This window comes from Ambystoma mexicanum, chromosome 3q (assembly GCF_040938575.1).
Source record: "Ambystoma mexicanum isolate Mex_15411 chromosome 3q, UKY_AmexF1_1, whole genome shotgun sequence".
In the NCBI taxonomy this organism is placed as follows: domain Eukaryota; kingdom Metazoa; phylum Chordata; class Amphibia; order Caudata; family Ambystomatidae; genus Ambystoma; species Ambystoma mexicanum.
The window spans coordinates 1,014,981,962-1,015,003,278 of NC_090926.1; the positions used below are offsets into that span (position 1 = coordinate 1,014,981,962).

Sequence of the window (21,317 nt, forward strand, 5' to 3'; positions counted from 1 at the left end):
CCTGGCATGGCTCCAGAATTTTGCCAGTTCTCAGTAGTTTGGCCGTCAGAAATAAATACATATTTTTGGAGACCCCAAAATAGTCCCACAGAGAGCCATTAAGTGAAATAGTTTACAATAATAATGGCCATCTATATTTTCGATAGAACACACACTGAACTGAGTTTCAAACCTATGACCATCGAGTGCCACATGGAGCTTGAATATTTATTCTTAACATACTTGGCTAGTTTACTGGTTTTAATACATTGATGTAAGGATTTCATTTTAGTGTAATTGTCCTAAGATTACAGGACCAGCAGCGCTGTGGAGCAGAGAGAAAACGGAATAAGCCATACAGAAAAGCCCTTAGACGGCGAGAGTGGGGGGGCAAATAATCAATATGAAACAAGGCAATCAAACTAAGGCATAAATTACACTCGGCTGCTGTTTGCCTGGTGGGACAGAATTGGAAATAAGAAATCCATTGTCATTAATTAGAGACAAAATTAGAAAAAGGAGGGGGCGGCAAAGGATTTATTTTCGCTTGCCGAATGCACGTAGGTCTCGTTTGATTATCTGAGGTCTGCAAAAACAATGATTAGACTCTTATACAGAGCCTCGATTCCAGGCAATTCCATGAGCGAGTTTTCTTTTGTATAGCTAGTTGCTATAGACGTTTCAGAAGATGAGGTGTTTTTAATTTTGTGGTGTCCTTGTAATGTAATGGACTACAAGCAGTGGGGCCCGATGCTCTGTACAGGGGGGCAAGGTTGACAGCTCACTGCCCACCAATGACAGTCCAGTCCACTTCCCACATCCCATTTATATTTCCCAAAGTGCCCACCAATTAGCCCAGCACCCTCGGCTGGTGACGTTGGTGTGACCTGGGCCCCACGTCCTGATATGGGATGAGGAGGTGGTTTGGGGGAGGGTGCCCTAGTCCCCCACAGCACGGGGACGGGATGGTGGGGGATCATTACATTGTCGACACTACACAGTTATTATGAAAGCACCTTCCCAAATAATTACAAAGGTGTCCGTGGGCTGTATACAGCAGGGCCCGCATGTCAGACCCATGCTTAAAATGTATAGATGTAGAATACACAAAATGGACGACCGCTGCTACCTAAAAGAGAGAAACCGCTATTAAGCTTGAGAGCACACACACAACACTTCCCAATGCTGCGGGAAGCAGAGAGGTGCTGGCTCTGGCAGTGGGGTCTGGCGCCTGCGCGTCACAGCACAAGCACGGCTGAACCACGCCAAGATGGTGGACCAGCTTTTTGAAGGCCGCAATCTGCAACTACGACAAACAAGGCCAAGGGGGAGTAGGGGCAGCAAAGGAGCTGGGTGGAGGTGCATGCAAGGGAGACAAGATAGATACAACAACTGGAGGGAATGAAAATGATGGGCAGTACCTTGAGGAAGTAGAGTCACCGACAGTCAGAGCACAACACAAACCGGATTTGTCTGTATTCAGCGGGAGAAAGAACAAGTATGTGACCAAACGTCAAGGAGAACAGCCTAGAGCCAGCTTGGAGTGCAGCCTATCTCCACTGTTAGCCCCTGAGGCACAAGGGGCCCAATCTCTATTCATCACCGGTGACAAACTACCGGCCTATATCTCTACTTGCACTTCTCAGGAAATTCACGGAAGCGATTGTAACGCCAAATTTCTTCCGTTTAACTGTCTACACCCATACCCATCAGGCTTTAGACCTTCGATGGGCACAGCCTGTCCTGATCTCGCTCCTTGATGATCTGGCGATGCTTCAGGACAGCAGCACGGTCGGGTTGCTGATCCTTCTCGACTTCTCTGCGGCCTTCGATACAGTTGATCACGACATTCTCATATGGTGCCCTGAGCAGGCAGGGCTCTCTGGTATTCCACTGGCATGGTTCACGTCTTTTCTTACAGATTGCTTGCAAACAATTTCTTTCTGCTCCTGCTGCTCTGCACCTTCAGCACTCTCCCGTGGTGAACCACAGGGTTCCGCCCTATCGCCTCTTCTTTTTAATCTCTATCTGCGTCCTCTGGCCGACCTAATCTCTGAGTATGGGGCCCACTTCTTTACATACACCGATGATACGCAGCTAGTGTTTCGCATTAATTCACCCATAGCGGAGCCATCACATACACTTAGAGACAGTTGATCAGCAATAAGCAGCTGGATGTCAAACAACTGTTTAAAGTTGAATGGGATGAAAACTGAAGTCCTGGTAATGGGCTCTCATACACAACTAAAGCCAGTTGGAGCGCCGAGAACTGGCCAGACTCCCTGGGCCCCGCTACAGCCCCTAGCACCTCAGTTAAGAGCTTGTATGAGAAGTTTCTACCGTCTGGTTCGACAGAGGCACAGATCACTGCAATACTAGCTTTGCAAAACTAAAAGTACTCAGACTAATTTTTCCTTTCCTTCGCGTGGACTGTTGAGTTACGGTGGTCACCTCGTCGATCATGGGATCGATTGACTATTGTAATGGGATCTGTCTGTGTCAAACAGCACTCAAGAATCAACGGTGAAATGTCCACTCTCCTCCTTGACAAAACTAAAAATAATTCACAAACAATCATCCTAGGCGACCTTAACTTAGGTCTTGTTGACCCAAAAGATCCTGTGGCAATAGATCTGGAGAATGTACTAACTGACATCGGCCTCACCTTGTACATTCATGAACCTACCCATACCAAAGGCAGAACCCTTGACTGGCTAGCCGGTTCTAACTGCAATATCAAGGTTCTCGACAATACCCCTTGCTTATGGTCTGACCATCACATCATAACTTTTAATATTGAAGCAACCCCGCGAACTCCAACACCGATAGCCTCAGCACTCCCGACTAGAAGCAAAAAGGACATAACTAAGGAGAAACTCCCTTCCCTTAATGCGGCCACCAACACCTGCTCTGATCCCACCTCCCTAGCAGACATCTATAACCAAATTATGCTTACGGCCATAGATTCTATAGCACCTATCAAACTCAGGAAGGCCAAACCACAAGCACATCTTAATTCATGGTTCACCCCACAGTTAAGAATGCTCCGCAAAGCTAAATGCTGTGCTGAAAATCGCTGGAAAAGCCACCCCTCTGATGAGCACAAAGATGGTTTCCTTCTTGCCTCTCTCACTTACAAAGATGCTATCATCACTGCAAAAAAAGAATCTCTTAACAACCACATTCTGCAAGCTGATTCGAATACAGAGGAACTCTTCAGAATCCTAAAAGAGCTAGAAACTCCAGTCTCCCCCCCCAGACACCTGCACGAAAGATAGTAAATGGTGGGCTAACATTCAAGCAGCCTTACTAAATAAAATCTCTACGCTACAATATAAAATTAAAGACAAGCAGGACAGCCTGAAGCTCGACAACCGCTCACATTCCCCTGCTAGGGCCCTCCCTCTAGACACTGCTAACACCAAACCATTTGCCTTCTCACCGCTCACCGTTACCGAGGAAGAAAATATCATCCTGAGAATTAAACCTTCCAACTGCCAAGGTGACCCTTGCCCAGCTCCCATCATTAAGGACTCTGCACATGATCTGGCCCCATTCATTACGGCCTTCATAAACTCCTCCTTTAAAACAGGTATTGTCCCGAACAACCTTAAGGACGCTTGGGTGATCCCACTGCTCAAAAAACCATCCCTAGACCCAAGCATACCTACTAACTTCCGACCTATCACCACAGTTCCATTTTTGCTTAAGATTTTAGACCGCGCAGCATACCTTCAGATCCAAGATTACTTGGAATCTAACAACTTTCTAGGTCTATGACAATCCGGATTCCGCCCCAGACACGGGACGGAAACTGCGTTAATAGACCTAAAAACCCAAAGTGAGGTTTTGAAGGATCAGGGTAAACTAGCTATGCTACTACTTCTCGACCTTTCAGCCGCATTTGATTTGGTCAACCACCAGATCCTATGCAGGCACCTCCACTCTGCTTCCAACTTCTCATCCTCTGCTGCGGCCTGGATCAAATCCTTTTTAAGCAATAGATCCATGAGGGTCTTTGCCCCATCCGCAGCTGCGGACCCTTCCCCAATTCACTGCAGCGTACCTCAGGGTTCTTGTGTGTCACCTACACTCTATGACATTTTCACGAAACCACTCTTTGATGTGCTTGACTATCTCGGTGTCTCCTACACTAACTATGCGGACGACACACAGATACTCATTCCCATCACAGGTGATTATCTAGCTGACACCAAGGCCCTCAACGACATCTACCTGGTCATCCAAGCTTGGATGGCACAACACCAGTTATGCCTAAATGACGATAAGACGGAGCTCCTGATCCTGGGCACCTCTCAACGCCTGAGCAAACTAGAGCCGTCCTATCAGTCATTTACCATAGACGGTTACACCATACGAGTCTCAAATGATACTAAAACGTTAGGTTTTTACCTTGACGCCACTCTATCATTATCCCGACAAATAAATGCTGTCAGATCTGCTTCTGCATACACATGCAAACTCATTGCAGCTTGCAGACCGTTTCTTACCGCCCCTAACAGTGTCACACTAGCTAGAACCCTCATCATGGCTAAAATTGATTATTGTAGTGCGCTTTACTTAGGCACCAGCCAAGAGAACTTGAATAAACTCCAAACAACCCAGACCAATGCCATTCGTGCTGCCCTAAACATTTCCCGCAACCACCACATTTCAGAACCTAGAACCAACCTAAAATGGTTACCTGTCAAGCAGAGAATTTCACTAAAATCACTCGCCCTTACACACAAATGCTTTGCTAACAAGGCCCCTATCTACCTTTGCAGTCGGCTGTCGCGCCACTCGACCTCCCAACCACTCAGAACTGCCCAGTCCCACTGTCTTTCGATCCCTAGATTTAAACTGCAAAAAGCGGGGGGCTCGAGCTTCCCTGTCCTAGCCTCTAAGCTATGGAACTCCCTCCCCGCAACAATCAGATCTGAAGACTCATTCAACACATTCAAGACAAAAACCAAATCCTGGCTTTTCAACCAGCTTTAAGACATGCGCAGTGCCATGGTCTTACACACCCTGACCCGATGACCTCCGCTACTATTTTTTACGGTACACCCTATGGGTATATCCACTGCTAAGCCTTAGCGGCACTGAAACCACTGTAATATATGTAGATAGAAACCCTGTTAATATGTCTGTTAATGTAATGTAATTTTTATGTCTGTGTATATGCATTTCTGTAACTTTGTACAAATTGCGCCCTGATTCCTCCAGGCCTGATGGTTTGCGCGTTATAAATAAAACAAATACAAATACAAATACAAACGCTTGCAAGTCCTCCAAAATTCCACAGTGCACCCAGACTTACTTTCTTGGCACTCATGCTGAGGCAGCTTCACTGACTGCCTGTTAAGGCTCGAATTGAGTTTAAGATTCCATGTATTATCCATCGGGCAGCCCACAACATGAGGACTGCTTATCGACAAGCTTAACGAGAGCGATATCAGCCCGCCAGGTGCTATCTGCTTGCCAGGCGCTATCAGCCCGCCAGGTGCTATCAGCCTGCCAGGCGCTATCAGCCCGCCAGGTGCTATCAGCCTGCCAGGCGCTATCAGCCCGCCAGGCGCTATCAGCCCGCCAGGCGCTATCAGCCTGCCAGGCGCTATCAGCCCGCCAGGCGCTATCAGCCTGCCAGATGTCTTTGTTCAGAGCCCAGAATGTTGCTGAAAATTCCACGCTTCCAGAGAGCTCGGAGCGGGCCGATCTTTTTCGGTCCTTGCACCCACTCTCTGCTTTTCTTTCTGCACGAGACTGCAAGTTAGCTACAGTTTCATTTTTTTAGCGGTTCCCATGGTTTTCAGCACACCGATTGATTCCCCTACTTATTAAATTACAGTTACAATACAATGCAAGCGAGGGGTGAATCAGCGAGGAGGAAGGAAAGACAGGTTGGGTAACAAGAGGATTAGGACCCCGAGGAGGGGAAGTGATGTGGAGCACCTAGGGACCCTTCAAGCCCACCTCGCCTCTGGGAGACGCTGTAGGTCTCGCTACAACGTGGAAGTGCAACCCGCAATGGTATCTCGCCCGCTGCTGCGGGGAAGGACCCACCAGCAATCCAGACATAGCCAGTCTCAGGAGAGGTTCTATCTAAAGACTGAGTGACACTAAACAGAGACCCAGTGAGGCTTTTGAGGAAATACAATCATAAATAAACATGTGTGAATGTGACCTACGAGTTGCTCCTACTGTGAAGTCAACTTGGCTTCCTGACACCAGCTTCGCACATTGGCAACTAGTGCTGGCTCCTCAGACTGCCCACATCTGCCAACTCATCACAATTCTCATGCGTGCCAGCTTCTCATGCTCTCCACCACATTAAGATTCCCACACGGTGGCCAGTGAATGATTCTTACACCGCCAACTGTTGTTTTGTCAATGCTGCAACTATGGTAGAAACATTCACAGTCACTAATACTTTCCACGTTTAACCTGGATTATGGGATTTGCAGCCTCCATGTTCTGCTTACCCTGAAAACAGTCAAAGAATAATGGCAGCTCGGGTGTGCGGGAAATCGGTTTATTCAAAACACCCGAGAAAGGAGGACACAAAAAAAGTTTAACCAAAAAAAATGCAATTTTAAATCAAGCCACTAGATGGCGGACTCACGCTGCAAACGATGTTTTGTCAATTGTAAGGGGATATTTCCTTCTCTTCGACTTCTAGCACTGTCCTTACAAGAGTCCCTTTAGAAGCTACCAGAGGCATGCGTGGCCTATACAAGCAGAGGTGCTCACTCACTTGCTCCTTGTGCCGGTCATTATTCTCCAATCCATCCACTTGCAGCAGGTTCTTTGCAACGCCAATGCAGGGCAAACCGGTGAGGACCCCGAGGTGACATGCAAAGCCGAAACCTGACAGACAACCAGAGAGCATTGTATAGTCATGGCAAACACAATCTGAAGCTCAGCAAAACACAGCGGGTTCCTTACACTGCTGTACATGCTGTGTAGTGCAAGTATTCATTGGATGGGACTGCAAGAACTAGGGGCCATTGTGTTAGGCGTGGGTGCTTGCACGGATAGGTAGAAATGTTGCTACATGTGACCTTGTGAGTGCTTGCTCGAGTAACAGAGACAACCAGTCTTATTGAGGTCTGTCAGGGAACAGGACCCTGGTGGTTCTTGCAAGACACTTACCTCTATGATGAAGGATCCCATTGCCATCCACGAGGAGAATCTGGAAGAGACACACAGACGGTAAGAAAGAATATCAGACAAGTACCATTGCAACCCTAGGCTCGGGTGGCCCTAACAATCTCCAACTTAACTTGGCCTCTCCATCAATGAGTGATCTACAATGCATCTCCTCTAGATCTCCTCACCACCCATGGGCCTCTTCACAGGTCTCACAAGGAGACACTCTGCTGTTTTCTGGCCACATCATTCCACATTTGCCTCCCAGATGTTTCAGGAGCTGAACAGACTGTGCTCGACGGCTGCAAAGCAGAGTGCATACCACTCTCCGCTGCAGAACTCTAGTCGGCAACATATGGTGACTGCCCAGATGGCGTCAGTGAGGCAGCAGTTCCCACCTGCACCAGCCATACCTTACAGTAACCGGACACGAGATGTCACTGCTACGCTGGTCCATAGGCTACTCTAACAAGCCACAGGGCCATAACTAAGGCCATAATTAACAGAGGACATTCCCAACCTAGTGCAGTGAGACCATGTCCTCCCCAATACAGGGAGCTATCGGACCGCTTTACCTGTGGCATCAGACTCGAATCTTCTAGCTGGAGCCTTTCAATTGCATCCACCAGTGAGGGCACTTCTCGAAAGCCCAGGAAGCCAGCCACATAGGGTGCAGTGAGACACACCATCTGGCATTCCTCGTAGAGCACCTGCACCAGAGAGTACCAAATACACGCTTGGGAATGTTCTTACTGATGGATAACATTTGCAGCTTTTGAAACATCTCCAGCAATCTTAAAACAGACCACCAGGGGGCATCAAGCACATTCAACCGGACTCGGCCATAGAAACTACGGTACCACCTACCCCAGAAGCGACATCCAACAGTGAATCAAGATACGATTGTTCAATGAGTTTTAAATAGTTTTGGTATCTAGTCCTTTTACCAAACGACCCACTTTTACTTGGCCTTCGCCCTCTCCCATAAACACAATCACTGTAATGACCCTTTAACTAATCCCTGACTTCCTGTAGTTTAAAATCTCGGTTGGTTCCCGTGAGAAAGAGAAACACCAAACAACCTCTTAACAACATTACCAGTCGTTGGGGTTTAGCACCAGTGAAAGGGCATCATCCGCGTGGACTTTGCAACTTTAATACAAGTTTGGATGTGTATGAATGCACGCAAGTGTGGGATTTATAAAGATCAAACCTAGCTGGGAAGGAACAGAGCGCTCGCTGTACATAGGGGACACAGCCAGGGGGGTTACATGTAGGATGTGGGGGTAGCAAGGTCAGCGGGAATAGAAAGGTGAAACGGGGAGCTCTACAGAGTTTCTTAGGAGCAATCAGCAAAAAACAACTTTCTTCTTTGAAGGGTTGGGTCTTCAGTGTCTTCCTGAAGTGTAGGATGGAGGGGCCGGTCTCATCTCCGCTGGAGAACTGTTAAAGGGACAAGGCGTATATCAGGAAAAGGGCTGCTTTGACCGTCTTGAGGTTTTTTGTGTCCAGTCTAGCGGGTTTGTGGCTTCTGGTGGTGAGGGTGAGTCCGCTCCCAGAGATGGTGAGTTTCTTTACCCGTTAGTGTGGCGTTTTGGTTGTGACTGCATTGCAGATGATGCCGGCTGCCTTGCACATAGTGTGCACTTGAAGGGATAGCCAGTGGGTGATGTGAGAGCGGAGTGGGGTGTGATGCACATTCTACTGGCCTACCTGGGTTCCTATTTTCAGGTCGAAATAGGCATTTACATCTGCCCTTTGCTTCATACGCTGTGGGATCCAAGAGTTAAGAAGGTGTTGTGGAGTGTGGGGGGGGGATTGGGGAGTGATAGGCAGACAAAAAGAGTGCCAAAAGAATAGCAGTGATTGGCAGTTGGGTGGTGCAGAGGGGTCCTGTGATCTTGATCCACTTGCACTGCTGACCAAATGGTGGGTAAGGTGGGCAGACAAAAAAAAGAGCACTAAGCGATTACCAGTAATTTATAGGTGGGGAGAGGCACGGTCACGTGGCTTTGATCAACTGACCAACTGCATGGAGACAAATGATGCCCTTTAAAAGTGTTTACCAACTATAAAACTAAATAAGCAGTTTACAGATGCCCGCACTAGAATCTATGTTGGCAAGACTAGTTACCCGGTACATACTAGAATTAAGGAGCTGCATCTCATCTGGTATCTCCTTATCATCAACACCACCTTTACAGAGCATGACTTTGCATGGTGGCTCCTTGAACAGCCCACAAGCAGATGGGCACAAAGAGTGTGACAAGAACACTGGAATGCCTTGAGCAGAAATGGATGTGTATCAAATGCTCACGAATGATGACTTAATAACAGTTTGAAGGGCAATCTCCTGATGTAAACGTTTTCACCTTGGTGATTAACTTGGATAATTTTTTATAAATATAGAAAGCTATATTTTTAAGCTATAGAACACGTTTGGGTTGGGTATTTGGGAAGAGCAGAAGCCCATTATAGATAAAGCATACTTTAATAAGTGACTACAACAATTGGTATTAGGGCAAAAAAAAGAATGGGAAAAACATTGCCATACATTCAAATATGGCAGTGCCATTAGATACCCGATGCCAAAGGCCCTTAATTTCATGTTCCCATGCTGCCACTGGCATGCTCACTGAGAGCAGCGTTATGGACCATTGTTAAAAACACCACTCCATTAATTTCTTGCTACCCGAATGGAAAGTGAACAATGAGTTTTACTGAAAGGAAGGTGACTTCTCAGCCAATAAAAAAAAAAGTCATGCAGCACAACCGGAAGTGACAAAATAGTGCTGTAAACAATAGGTAATGCATACAAGTAAGGCGAGTACAAAGTTACAAATGCGCACAAAACATTCACTAGACAATGCTTGCTGAAGGGATTAGGGTGCATTTTGTCACCACTGTTGCTAAAATAATCTAAAAGGTAGCCCTCCTTTTAACCTGGTATAATTATTGCAAGATGGATTATTTTCTTCCCCTTACCCAGGTTTACAATTAGCTTGCTTTCCCAGGGCTTGTATAAGATAACTGATTGACTTCATTGTCTTCCGGACACAGGATTGATTCCTACAGACTTCTTGGTCCAGCACAACATTAGTCATGATTAGTCATGATTAATACCGGAGAGAGAAAGGGACTCATCAGGTTACACAACTAACTTTTTTGTAAGCTATATGGAAATCTGCTTAAATGGTTATTCAAAAATAAATGAATTCATTTATCATTGTAGAAAATCATTGAATATATCAATGGATACGGGTTTATCGACTTTAAAAGCCCTCTTTCATGTCTGCAGTAATTAGTATCCTTTGTATCGCCCCTACCTCCGCAGCAGCTGGCAATTGTACTTGAGATAGGCATTTGGACAGATCACTCATGTTTGTATCATCCCAAATAGTCACTGCATCGACACATTGCCACTATTTTAGACACAAAATAGCCAAGATCGCTATCTACCTATCTATCTATGTACCTACCTGCCTATCTATCTATCAATAGAGAATCTGAAAGCGCAGCTATCACCAGTGGCATCATGGCGCTAAAAAAGGATGCAGAAGGCCCGTAAAGGAAAGATGGAAAAAGCAGGGAATCAACAGAAAAGGTACCTTTTAAAATTTTGATTTAAAAAGGTTACAATCTGAGATGGCCCTCAGAAATGCTGGAAGGGAATTCCATAATTTAGGAGCCGCTACAGACAAAGCCTGGGGTATCACACAAAACAAGGACAGGTACAGGTCATTACAGTTTAAGTTGTTTTACAAAACTATCATTGTGTTCCCTAATACTCACCGTAGCCAGAAGAACAGCCTATCCCTATAAGGTGTACTTACCCTAGGTTGGGGTGCTGTGCCGACAATCTAACAGGATAGAAAAGAAGGGAAGCTCACCCTATTGCTACAATGACAAGCTCATTCTCACTAAGAAACACAATCTGGGATCCAGTCCCATGACTGCACTGATGGTAAAACAGCTCACGTGGGAGTATTCAGTGAGTGGTGCACCACCGTGTTTTATTTACACTCTGCGAAGTGTGCTCTACCGAATCATAGAAGTTTTATTTGCTTAAAATAAAAGAAAGTGAACGCACTCTCTCATCAATTGGTATTTTGTGCTTAATATGTTAAATGCTTTCTTTACTTTATGAAGATGTTTCTCACACAATAACTATTGATTACATTATTGGGAAACAAATATAAAACAAGGAACAAAATAAAACCATAACCAATGTCCAGTCATCTAGGCATTGGTCATTTTTGATTGTTATTTTCAAGCCTGTATCTCAGATAACTTCGAGATATTTGCGAAAGTTCTGATCGACTGGTTTCAATGACATATTTTTGTGGTCATCTTAATCAGGACCAATTTCTTTGTCACTATGCCGTCAGTCATCTACCCGTAAGTTACAGCGGGGCAACCCAACCTAGAAAAGAAAATCAAAAAATGAACAGTTTTTTGCTGGGTTTTATGTAGGGAACTAATTTCTGTTCATAAGCACTATATGCTATACACAATATTTTGTATGGAGACGTTTTCTTTTTATGCCTCTGACCCGCACTTAAGGTGCACACCACAAACAGGTATTATTTTTATTTTATTTTTGGGTCAAAGGCGTCTCATAGTAGAAACCACCATGGTCCCCACACCTCCAATTTTTCAACTAAGAGGTGCTTCATAAGCATCATGATACTTAAGGCCAATATTGATAATACTTCATAGGCAAAAGTCTATTGCCTTTCTGGCACCCTTTCCATGTATGTGGCGGGCATCCTTTTTCTAGAAGAAAGGAGTTTTTTTGAACTTATCATGCTTTTGATACATTATCGCTGCTTGGCAGGTATCTGAAAACCCTGTCTCCAAGAAGAACTCTGTGTTCTTTATGGGGTAAGCCAAACAAGGAGCTCGGGAACGGTTTCTTTTTAGTTGTTAAATGCCTCGGTTTGTTCCAGACCCCACTCCCACTTGACTCGGGCCTTTAAGTGGACCAAAAAGGTAAAGTGACCTCTGCATAGTCTTCAATGAACTTTCTACTATAATTAGTGAGTCCAAGAAGGCTTATTAATTCTTGCACAATAGAAGGGTCTTTCAATTTCAATAAGGCTTCCACCTTTTTCGCCTGGGGACTGAGACCCTAAGTGGTGATCTCATGCCCTAAGAGGTTCACATTTTTCGTACACCACTGTGCCTTCTAGAAGGACAGTTTTGCTCTGACTTTCTGCAACTGGGTCAGGACATAGCGTATTTCTTCTGTATGTTCCTTCACAGGTGAGCTATTGATCAGAACATTATCCACATAGGCCAGGTTTCCCCTTTCCCACAAATTAGGCATGGTCTTACGTAGGAAGATGTTAAATTAGTTGCCAGAGTTTATGCATCCAAAGAGGGTTCGGGTCCACGTATATTGCTACCCCCGCAGGTAAAGGTAAGCTTGTACTGGTCTTCCCTACTCACGGGTACTATGCAGTAACCGTTGGTCAGGTCAATGGCAGTGTACACCTTTGAGCCTTGGATCTGTTCCAGCCCCTGACTGATGTAGGCAAGTGGCCATCTTGACATATGGACCCATTTGTTCAACTCTCTTAGGTCTGCACATAGTCCCCATTGGCCGTTGAGTGCGAGTATCTCCAGTACTGGGTTGTTAAAGGTACTGTGGATTGGACGAATTATCCCAGGGAATTCTAGGTTTTAAATAATCTGTTTGAGTGACTCCATGGACGCCAGGGGTAACCAGTATTGTTTCACAAATACTGGAGCCATCTCAGGATACGTGGGTATAGTGGTTGAATGTATATCTGTGCATCCACAGTCATATGATTCCACTGAAAAGATATCCTGGAAATCCAGGAATACCCGTTTGAGCTTCTGTCTTTGCTCCTCAGTCTCACAGGCATGAGCAAGATTGATCCGTTCTTCGACCATCTGCTTAAAGCCCGGAAAGACCTTGGGCTTGGCAATTTCAGTTGTATCCTCCAATTGAAGAGATCTCTTGTTATGGTGTTGGCCTGGACGTGAGGTTCCAAGGATGGATGGTAGTCACTGTTGACTCTGAATACCACCTCATCCTTCCTGATATCAATGACCACCTCTTCCACACCATAAAGTCAGGAAGAGTCCACCAAGAAATGTCCCCCTTGTCTGGTGAACATCTTTTCAGGAGGGATACCATTGTTGATACTGAAGCAGTCATTTGGGATTGATCCAATGATCTCATTACCTAAATCAATAGAATAATGTTGGGCATCAACCGCCATTCCAATAAAGGGGTTTGCACCCAAAGTAATACTTCGAGGGCCACTGTTATCCACCAATACTTCAATGGTGTCGTGTTCTAGGTCAAATAGGGGTGTTGATGTAAATACAAACCTTGTTGTTGGAGATAATTAAAATGTATATAGGCGTTCTGATTTGTGAGTTTCTGTCCTTGCATAATTTTTAGGGGAATTGTAAATTGTTGCATCTGTCCTGGGATGGTAACCTCTTCACTCACTTGAACTTCAACTGAAAAAAGGCAGCAATTGAGCTGACCAAAATGCTTTTTCAGTACAGTCAAAGCCCATGGGGCTACCCCCCAGTCAGGCCCTGGCTTTATTATTAATTAGGTCCAAATTAATTGCCAATCGATTAAGAATGTCACTGCCTGAATAAAAAGGCAGAAGGGACATCTCTCACGACCCAACAATTATGTTCTTTGCTTTTGTCGCCAATGGAAATATTTAGCATACACCTGCTAGTCAGGAGATGTTTGGAATTTGGGGTTTCCAGACCTACTTCCCACTTTTCAATCAATTTAAATGTGGGAATGGTTTGATCTTTTTGGAGTTTACTGAATAATGCTTTGCTGATGAAGCGTCTTCCCTTACTCCGGCATACTCTGGCGAGAACAGGCTTCTCCCCCTCATTAATTTGACAGGGGAAAATCAGCTGTTCCACCTTTATCTGGATGTCGGTCAGACTTTGGGCCAGTTTTTCATCATCCCTTCCTATGGGACTCAGATTTCCTTCTGGCTCTGGACTAGTATAACATTTCAGAACATTCCCTTCAAGTGTGGAATGCCACTTAACACTTGGAGGAAGGTTGATGTTCAAGAATTGAGAAGAGTTCCCATCACCAGTTTGTTCTCCTATAGAGATGATGGTGATGTTTGGGACCGGATTGTTCTGGAAATGAAATTCCACTTTCTCGGAACGTTGTTCAATCACATGTCACGTGCCATTCAAACTCACATAATTTGTGCTTTGTTTTAGTTTGATCGGCCGGTTACTCTGGGTCTAGAGGACCTTGTTCACATAGTCAATCAGAGGTGATTACCTCCAAAGGAGGTAATTCCCCAATAGACAAGGTGTGCCCTTGGGAGACATGGCTATCACTGAGTGTTTCACCCTATGGTCGCCCAATTTTGATTTCCAGATCGGCAGTTCCTTCAACACAAATATCATTCCCGTCGAAATTTTTGAGCTGTCTGGGAAAAGGTGGGAGGGGAATTTGGTGACTCTTCTCCCTTCCTGTATCCAGTTGGTCGAAGGCCTTTTCGAACAGGCGGTGGCTTGGGATCCAGTGTCCACCAATACTGATAATGCACACCGACCCTGTACCTTGATGGGAGCATACAATCTTCCTTCTAACTCCTCAAGGGTACAAAGAAAATGTGTATTATGTGTCAGATTGGTGGTTAACATTTTTATATTGAACTCCGTCACTGTGTGATCTTGGACAGTTTTCAGTGTTAGAGTCCGGGAATCTGTAAAAAAAGATTTGACATCCAGACAAACATGGAGTTGGGGGATCCTCTTTCTCCTATGATTCTTTGCTGCCCCCATTTTCCTGGAGACAGTTCCCAGAAGCTGTTTGGGGGAGAATACCTCTGTGATTTTGGGGTCAGCTGGGTGACATTGTTAGGGTTTATGAACGTCTTGCTCTGGGTCGGTCTCCATGCTTACCCAGTCAAAAGCAGGGTCTTTTGGGACCAATTTTTCCTTGAGAGGGATCCTTCCATTTGAAAGAGAACATTTTGTTACCTGAATCCTCCAGGGAATCTTCTCCTTCAAAGGGGATGATGCATACTTCCTCCACAAAGTGGGTTTCCTGTGCTTTCTCCTACTTACCTTCTTGTTCTCTATGTTCCAGCTTTTTGGGGACAGAATATTCATATTCAGGCTCAGAGGTTTCCAGGGGCTTTGTTCCGTGAGAAAGGAAGCGTCCTCTAAGGCTGTGCGTCTACCCTCCACCCGAGCCTCTTCCTCAGGAGCCTGTTGGTTGTCAGAATTTTCTTCCAGTCATTCCCCCCCCACCCCTCACAACGGGGCATCAGACTCGGATATTGGGTTATTCTGGGCAGCAGTTTCCAGTTGAGGGTCCGACTGAGTCCTCCGCAAGTGACCCAAGTCTTGGGTAAGTTGTTGGACTGTCGCTCCAGTTGTGAAACTTTTACTGGTTGGTAGCGAGGTCTTGATTCATACCTTTGCTGCTCCCAGAAAGGGTAACTGACTCTTCTCCCGGAGTAGCTCAGGTGTTGAAAGATTCCTTGATAACTTTCCATCCCCGGTCTCCCTTCTCCCGGGTTCAGGAATCTATTGCCCTGAAAGTGGAAAGAGAGAGGAGGATTATTCTGGAAATTAGGGTTCTGTGGGTTACCTGAGAAAGAAGTTCAAGTTGGGAAGTGGAGTATTATTTCTCTCCACAGGGATGTTTGGAGGGAGGTCTCCTGGGGTGGTATTTACCTGATTGGACCCCCCCCCCCTTTCTGCCTGGGGAGTATATATCCGGGTACAGGTTTTGTACCTTTATATCTTGGACCAACATAGGTGGCAGGGTCAAAAGGGTCCTTTGTCTGATATCCTGCCTTTCTCCCACACGATTGGCTGGAATCCGACGGTCTCCTCTGCCTGCCATTCTGCTTGTTGGCAGAAGGAGTATTTGTAGGTCCCCCTATCTCCAAACCCAATGAAGGGGTATTTTTCACCTCTGCCACCTTCACAGCAGGTGTGTTGGATGGTTCAGGGGTTTTAGGATTATTTTTATTTTCAGAGGGCTTTTGGACCCCATAGATCCTGGTGGCCTGTTCAATCAATCAAATCAGGGTTCTACGCTCATGAAAATCTCTCACTATTGGGTTGTAATGTACTTCGGGTGCGCATGAAAGTATGTATTGATGAACTTCTGGTATTCACCCGCTTAGAGGTCTGGGCAAATGTCACGTTTGTGCCACTGGCACACCAATTGGCACCCATTGTGTACTATTTGGGACTCATTCATCTACATAATCCTCCATGGACAATATTGATTCATATTTTTGTCTTTACTTTTCATTTGGAAGACTTTGGAACTTCCTAATTTAATTTCACAAACTATATGTCCCATAATGCACCTTGTGGCAGTTCCCATTTCCTGGCTATTCCTATGTAGCAGTCTTAGAACTACAATCCCCAGAAACCTTAAGAGATCAGTGCTGCTTTCACTTTCCCAGGACCAGAGTGACGGAGGAGGCCAATTACCTTAAGGTGTGCTGTTCCAGGCGCTGCTAACTAACCTGCTTCAGCACAGGGCAGGTCAGTATTTAAGCAGCTGCCTGCAGGAGCACAGGTCTCTTGCATTGAGATAGCTTCCAGCCCTTTGTTGCATTGATCCTTAGATTTCGGCAGTGTGCTGTTGTTTCCAGAACCTGTTCCTGTTTCAGAGCCCTGTGCTCCCTGCCTTGCAGCCCTGCTACTCTGCCTTCACTCTACTGCCTTTTGCCCGGTACCTCTGTGCTTCCTACACTGCAGCCCTGCTCCCCTGCTTGCAGTCTTCTGTTCCATGTCTACAGCCCCTTGCTCTGTAACACTAATTGTCTTGTTCCCTGCCTGCAGTTCCTTGTCTTGTGCCCATGTTACCTGGCTTTAGCTTCCTTGATTCTTCAGTCCTGCCCTTTTTATCCCCACTTCGGAGCTACAGTTTCCTTATTATCTCGCTTCAGTCCTGCCCTTGTTATCCCACTCCAGAGTTGTTATCCCACTGTTCCTTGTTATCAGTCTGCAGTGCCCAGTCTCCTTACCCCTGTACTCAGATTCTAGGTTCCTTGCTTTTCTTCTTTTGTTCCAGTTCTCTGTCCTGACACTTGCTCACTTTGACTTCCTTTTTACGCTGGATATTTCTGTTACAGTTCTTGTCTTCACTTGTGCTATATGTAATTCCTTGTTCAGAGTTTGGCTGCTGGGTTTCCAGCATCCATTATCTGCCCCTTTCCTTCAGATAAGGAGCGTATTGGGGCTTTTTATGCAGTAAAATAATGTAAAAACGCCACATTTTATTTATATTTTCATACCATTTACGCAAGCTGGCCACAGTACTTTTTAGAGAATTCCCCTATTCTTTCTTTCCAGTAGATGGCGGTGGAACACATATTTAGCAAATGCTAGCTTTGTGTGAACTGCTGTGCCATATTACTGTGATAGGAGTAGGATGCACACTTTTGGGCATGGTGGAAAGGGCATGTGCTTAGCACAGGAATCGCTGCAAGCGGTTGCTATTTTACATCAATTCTTCAAAACGCACAGGTTCTGTCTGGTGAGTTTGATTGGGGACGGGGACCGGCCTGAAACAGAAGTACCAACAATGTCATGCATGGCCCTTGATTTATTTGGCTGAATCTGAACTGCTAATTGCTACCACTCATGTTCGATCCATGGAGAAGGGACATAACATGTTTTTATTTTGGATGTGGTACGTTAATGTTGCCTTGACAAAGGCCCAATCTTTCGGGTACTCTTTAATGGGATCATCCCCCAAGCAGACATAACTCTCTAAAAAGTGTTCTTCATGGACTATCTTCTGTTTAAGGAGAACACTAAGCATGTTTAGAGCTATGGAATAAATGGCAGCGGCTAATGTAGCCTGCGCAATTGTGCAGGTCTCTCACATATGAGTGCTGTCTCTAGCAGACTGTGGAAATACAGCTTCTGGGTGGTGGGACCTGTGTGATGTCTACACAGCACAGCGAACAGTATTAACCGAACTGAAGCTCCCAACAGCAAATCACAGTTCTCTTGCACTTTTCACACTCAAGCCTACTAACCCATCCTACCCTTTTTCCATTCAGATCCACCTGAGCGCCAGGGGAACACTCCAGTGGTGATAGTGCCCAGTATACATAGCCTTTAACATTAACATTCAGTTGAATATGATTCATCCATCTTCAGTGATAGAAGCAGGGCCTTTAACCAGACCGCTAAGCGTGACCCTAGCAAACCCATTCACAGCTCTGCAACACTGCACAGCACAATTAGTCACACAACCCTGTGCATTTACAGCTGACTTTAACAGTGCAGTAAATCTCTTCAAAGGTCGGGCAATTACAAAGAGTCTGACATAGCCTCACAAGTGGAATCTGCAAATCATCCAGGTGATGCAGACGCTTGAACATCAATAACAGGTGGATTCAGCCACTGTGTGACAGTTTATCCCTGAGCCCCTCCTTCCTATAGGAAGAGCCAATCTTCCAGTAAACGTGTGTGAGCAGTTAACTGTTAAACACAGGCACATCACAGTACAGCAATAATGCAATTCTATATGGGGCGTATAGAATTGCAATATTGCTGCACTGGCCCTCCCCCAGTCTCATAACACTGGATTTGACAGGCAGACAGTCTCACCAGCCAGACAGTGCACCAGAGATTCTAGTTTAGCGGACTCTGGTAGAACCAACATTACATTTTCTCCCCTGTTGCTCCCAGCCACTGAAGTTGCTTGGGCCGTACAGAGAACTGCCCCACACTGTCCTGTTATGCTATGATATTGAATCTTTCATTGCACTCCATCTGCCATTTTCACACTTTCTAGGACCTTCAGGATCTGCAGGAAGTGGGTGTTTCAGACTTAAATTGTGAGAGTTAACTGATTGTAACATAGAAGCTGCACTGGAATAGTCTCATTACAATGAGTAATGTAGTTAGATGCTGTTATACAAGTAAGTTTGCCTCTCCTCCACCGTCTATGAAGTTGGTGCCCCTCCCAACATTTGAAGGGTTAGCCCCTGACTAAATTTTAGCCTAGGTGCACCCCTGGATGCGCGCACTTGCATTTTGTTGTTAGGCAGAGAGGCGAGGGAAGCCTTTCCTCGAAACTGGCAGTGTTAAAGTTTTACTGTATTTGTTCTGAAAAACGTACTCGGAACAAACGCAGTAAAACTTTAAAGCTGTTACTTTCAAGAAAGACTTCCATCACCTCTTTGCATATTGCGCTGTAAAATATACTATTCGATAGTATGTGTTGGATACGTTTTACTGTCTTGCGGAGGAGAAAACACATTTTTACTCTCTTGAGATTGCATTTACTCTCAGGAGGTGATGCAGGCTGGTTCCTAAGTACAGTGTAGTCCCCAAGAACCCACAAAGGAATGTCCACACACTATGTTAGTGAAAACACAGTTCTTTATATAAATAGGCTCAAGTTATGTACACAATCACAATAACACACTTTGTGCTCAAGAAAATCTAAAATGGCAAATATATACAGTTTCTATGTGGTACCACAATTACTTTGATTCCATTAAAATGCATCAACTGTACTCAGTTCAAATGTCATACAAATCCGTTAATAATGTGAACCAACAATAGACATAGGAGGAAAGCAGGTTGGTTAAAACAATAGGCAGAATACTGGGCCCCTACCACTAGGCACAGTTCGGTATGAGGACCCCCCCCACTTGGGCAACCTGTAAATAAATATATCATACAAGCCCAATCCATATATTGTTTATCTGAGTCTCATTTCCCTCTAAAAAGGTTCTACCACCCCAATGTAACTGGAATAGCAGAGTTCGACATCAGGTCGTTGGCGGATCGTTCTTGAGCTCCTCCCTTTAAGGTACGAGCCACGGATTGTCCAGATCCCTCGAAGAAATAATGAACAAAGACGTTGAGGCAGCAGCTTCGGTTCTGACGGTGCTCGTCGACGATCAATTGGGGACGTCCTGCGAAGATGAGGCGTGCGGTGCACCTCGATGATGATAGTTCGTTGCTGCAAGAGTTACTGAAGAACTTTGGCCGAGCAAGGGCGTCGGGTCATCGGTGTCTCTGTGGTCTTCGGGTGTGTTAGGGAGAATTCTCTGTTTAGGCTGAATTTCCTAACCTAGTGAGTCCCCCAGCAGCTTTGCTGGATTTTTTGGGGTTTATTTTTTTCTCCTGCCAAGAGTGAGACTCTTTTACCCTCACTCTTGGGCATGATTTGAGTGTGTTTCTTTGAATCTAGATGTGTTTAATGGGCTATGGGGTCTTTTACTCCATAGGGCTTCATGTGTTTTTGTGATGTGTGTTACACAGCACCCTCCGTGCAGAAACACAGGGGTGTCATAGTGACCCCCCAGTATAGACTCCATACCCTGGGACTGACTACTGTCTCCCAGGGCATGTAAAGTCACCATTGACTTTACTAGTCTTAAATTCAGAACAGAACCAGTACAAACCATCATATTGTGGATGTACGGGCTGGGGCAATTCAATTGCCCCGGGATCTGTTAGTCGAGGGGGCACGTCTCCGTCCCCCCTGATCGAGTTTTGGCTGGTGGCAGTGGATACTACTTTTTATATTCAACCGCAAATATTTTCCTATGGGATTTCCAATTGTTTTAGGCTACTATCTTTATTTAATTATTTACGGTAGCCTCGAACATACCGCCGAGTTATTTAATTAATATTAACTCTCCGGTTGGTGTTTTTTGCCAAAACTTGATTCTAAAATGGCGTTTGTGTTCTCTTCTGTGACACCAACCCAAGTCGAGCCCTTTGCTCCACTTTTTGGCAGGCTTCTACACAGAAGCCCTCCAAAGTGGTGCCACTCTGTCTGGGGTACTTAGGAGGGGTGGAGGGAAATTTAGGCACCCTGGACTGAGTTGCCTAGGCACAGGTTTATGTGCCTAGGCAACTAGGCACAGGTTTCTGCCTAACAGGGTGTCGGGAAACACACCAGTGATGCTGCTCGGCGCCTCAGCGGCCTTGACTTTCTCAACAAAGTGTTCAGCAGTGCTGGCAAGAGCGTCCTTAAATTCAAAGTGTCTTAATCAATGGAGTGTTGCGGCTCCGGTCATCAGCAGCTCGGCGTCAAGCGGATCCCACTTCTGGGCAACACAGCTTTGACGGGCCTCCAGCGGTTATAGCAAACCTGTGAAACCTGGTCGATGACGATGGACGGCTGTCCGGTCCTTCGCTTTGTT

At 45.6% G+C, this 21,317-nt stretch overlaps 1 protein-coding gene across 1 annotated transcript in view; it reads right to left on the reverse strand.

The window, feature by feature from the left end:
- The window catches only part of ENDOV (endonuclease V), a 188,979-nt gene that overhangs the window by 80,006 nt on the left and 87,656 nt on the right, over window positions 1-21,317 (reverse strand). Inside the window, exons 3-5 of the mRNA XM_069655187.1 lie at window positions 7,707-7,841; window positions 7,135-7,174; window positions 6,737-6,849 (exon numbers count right to left, since the gene is read on the reverse strand). Of these exons, the coding sequence (XP_069511288.1) occupies window positions 6,737-6,849; window positions 7,135-7,174; window positions 7,707-7,841 (288 nt within the window). The remainder of the gene's footprint in view (window positions 1-6,736; window positions 6,850-7,134; window positions 7,175-7,706; window positions 7,842-21,317) is intronic.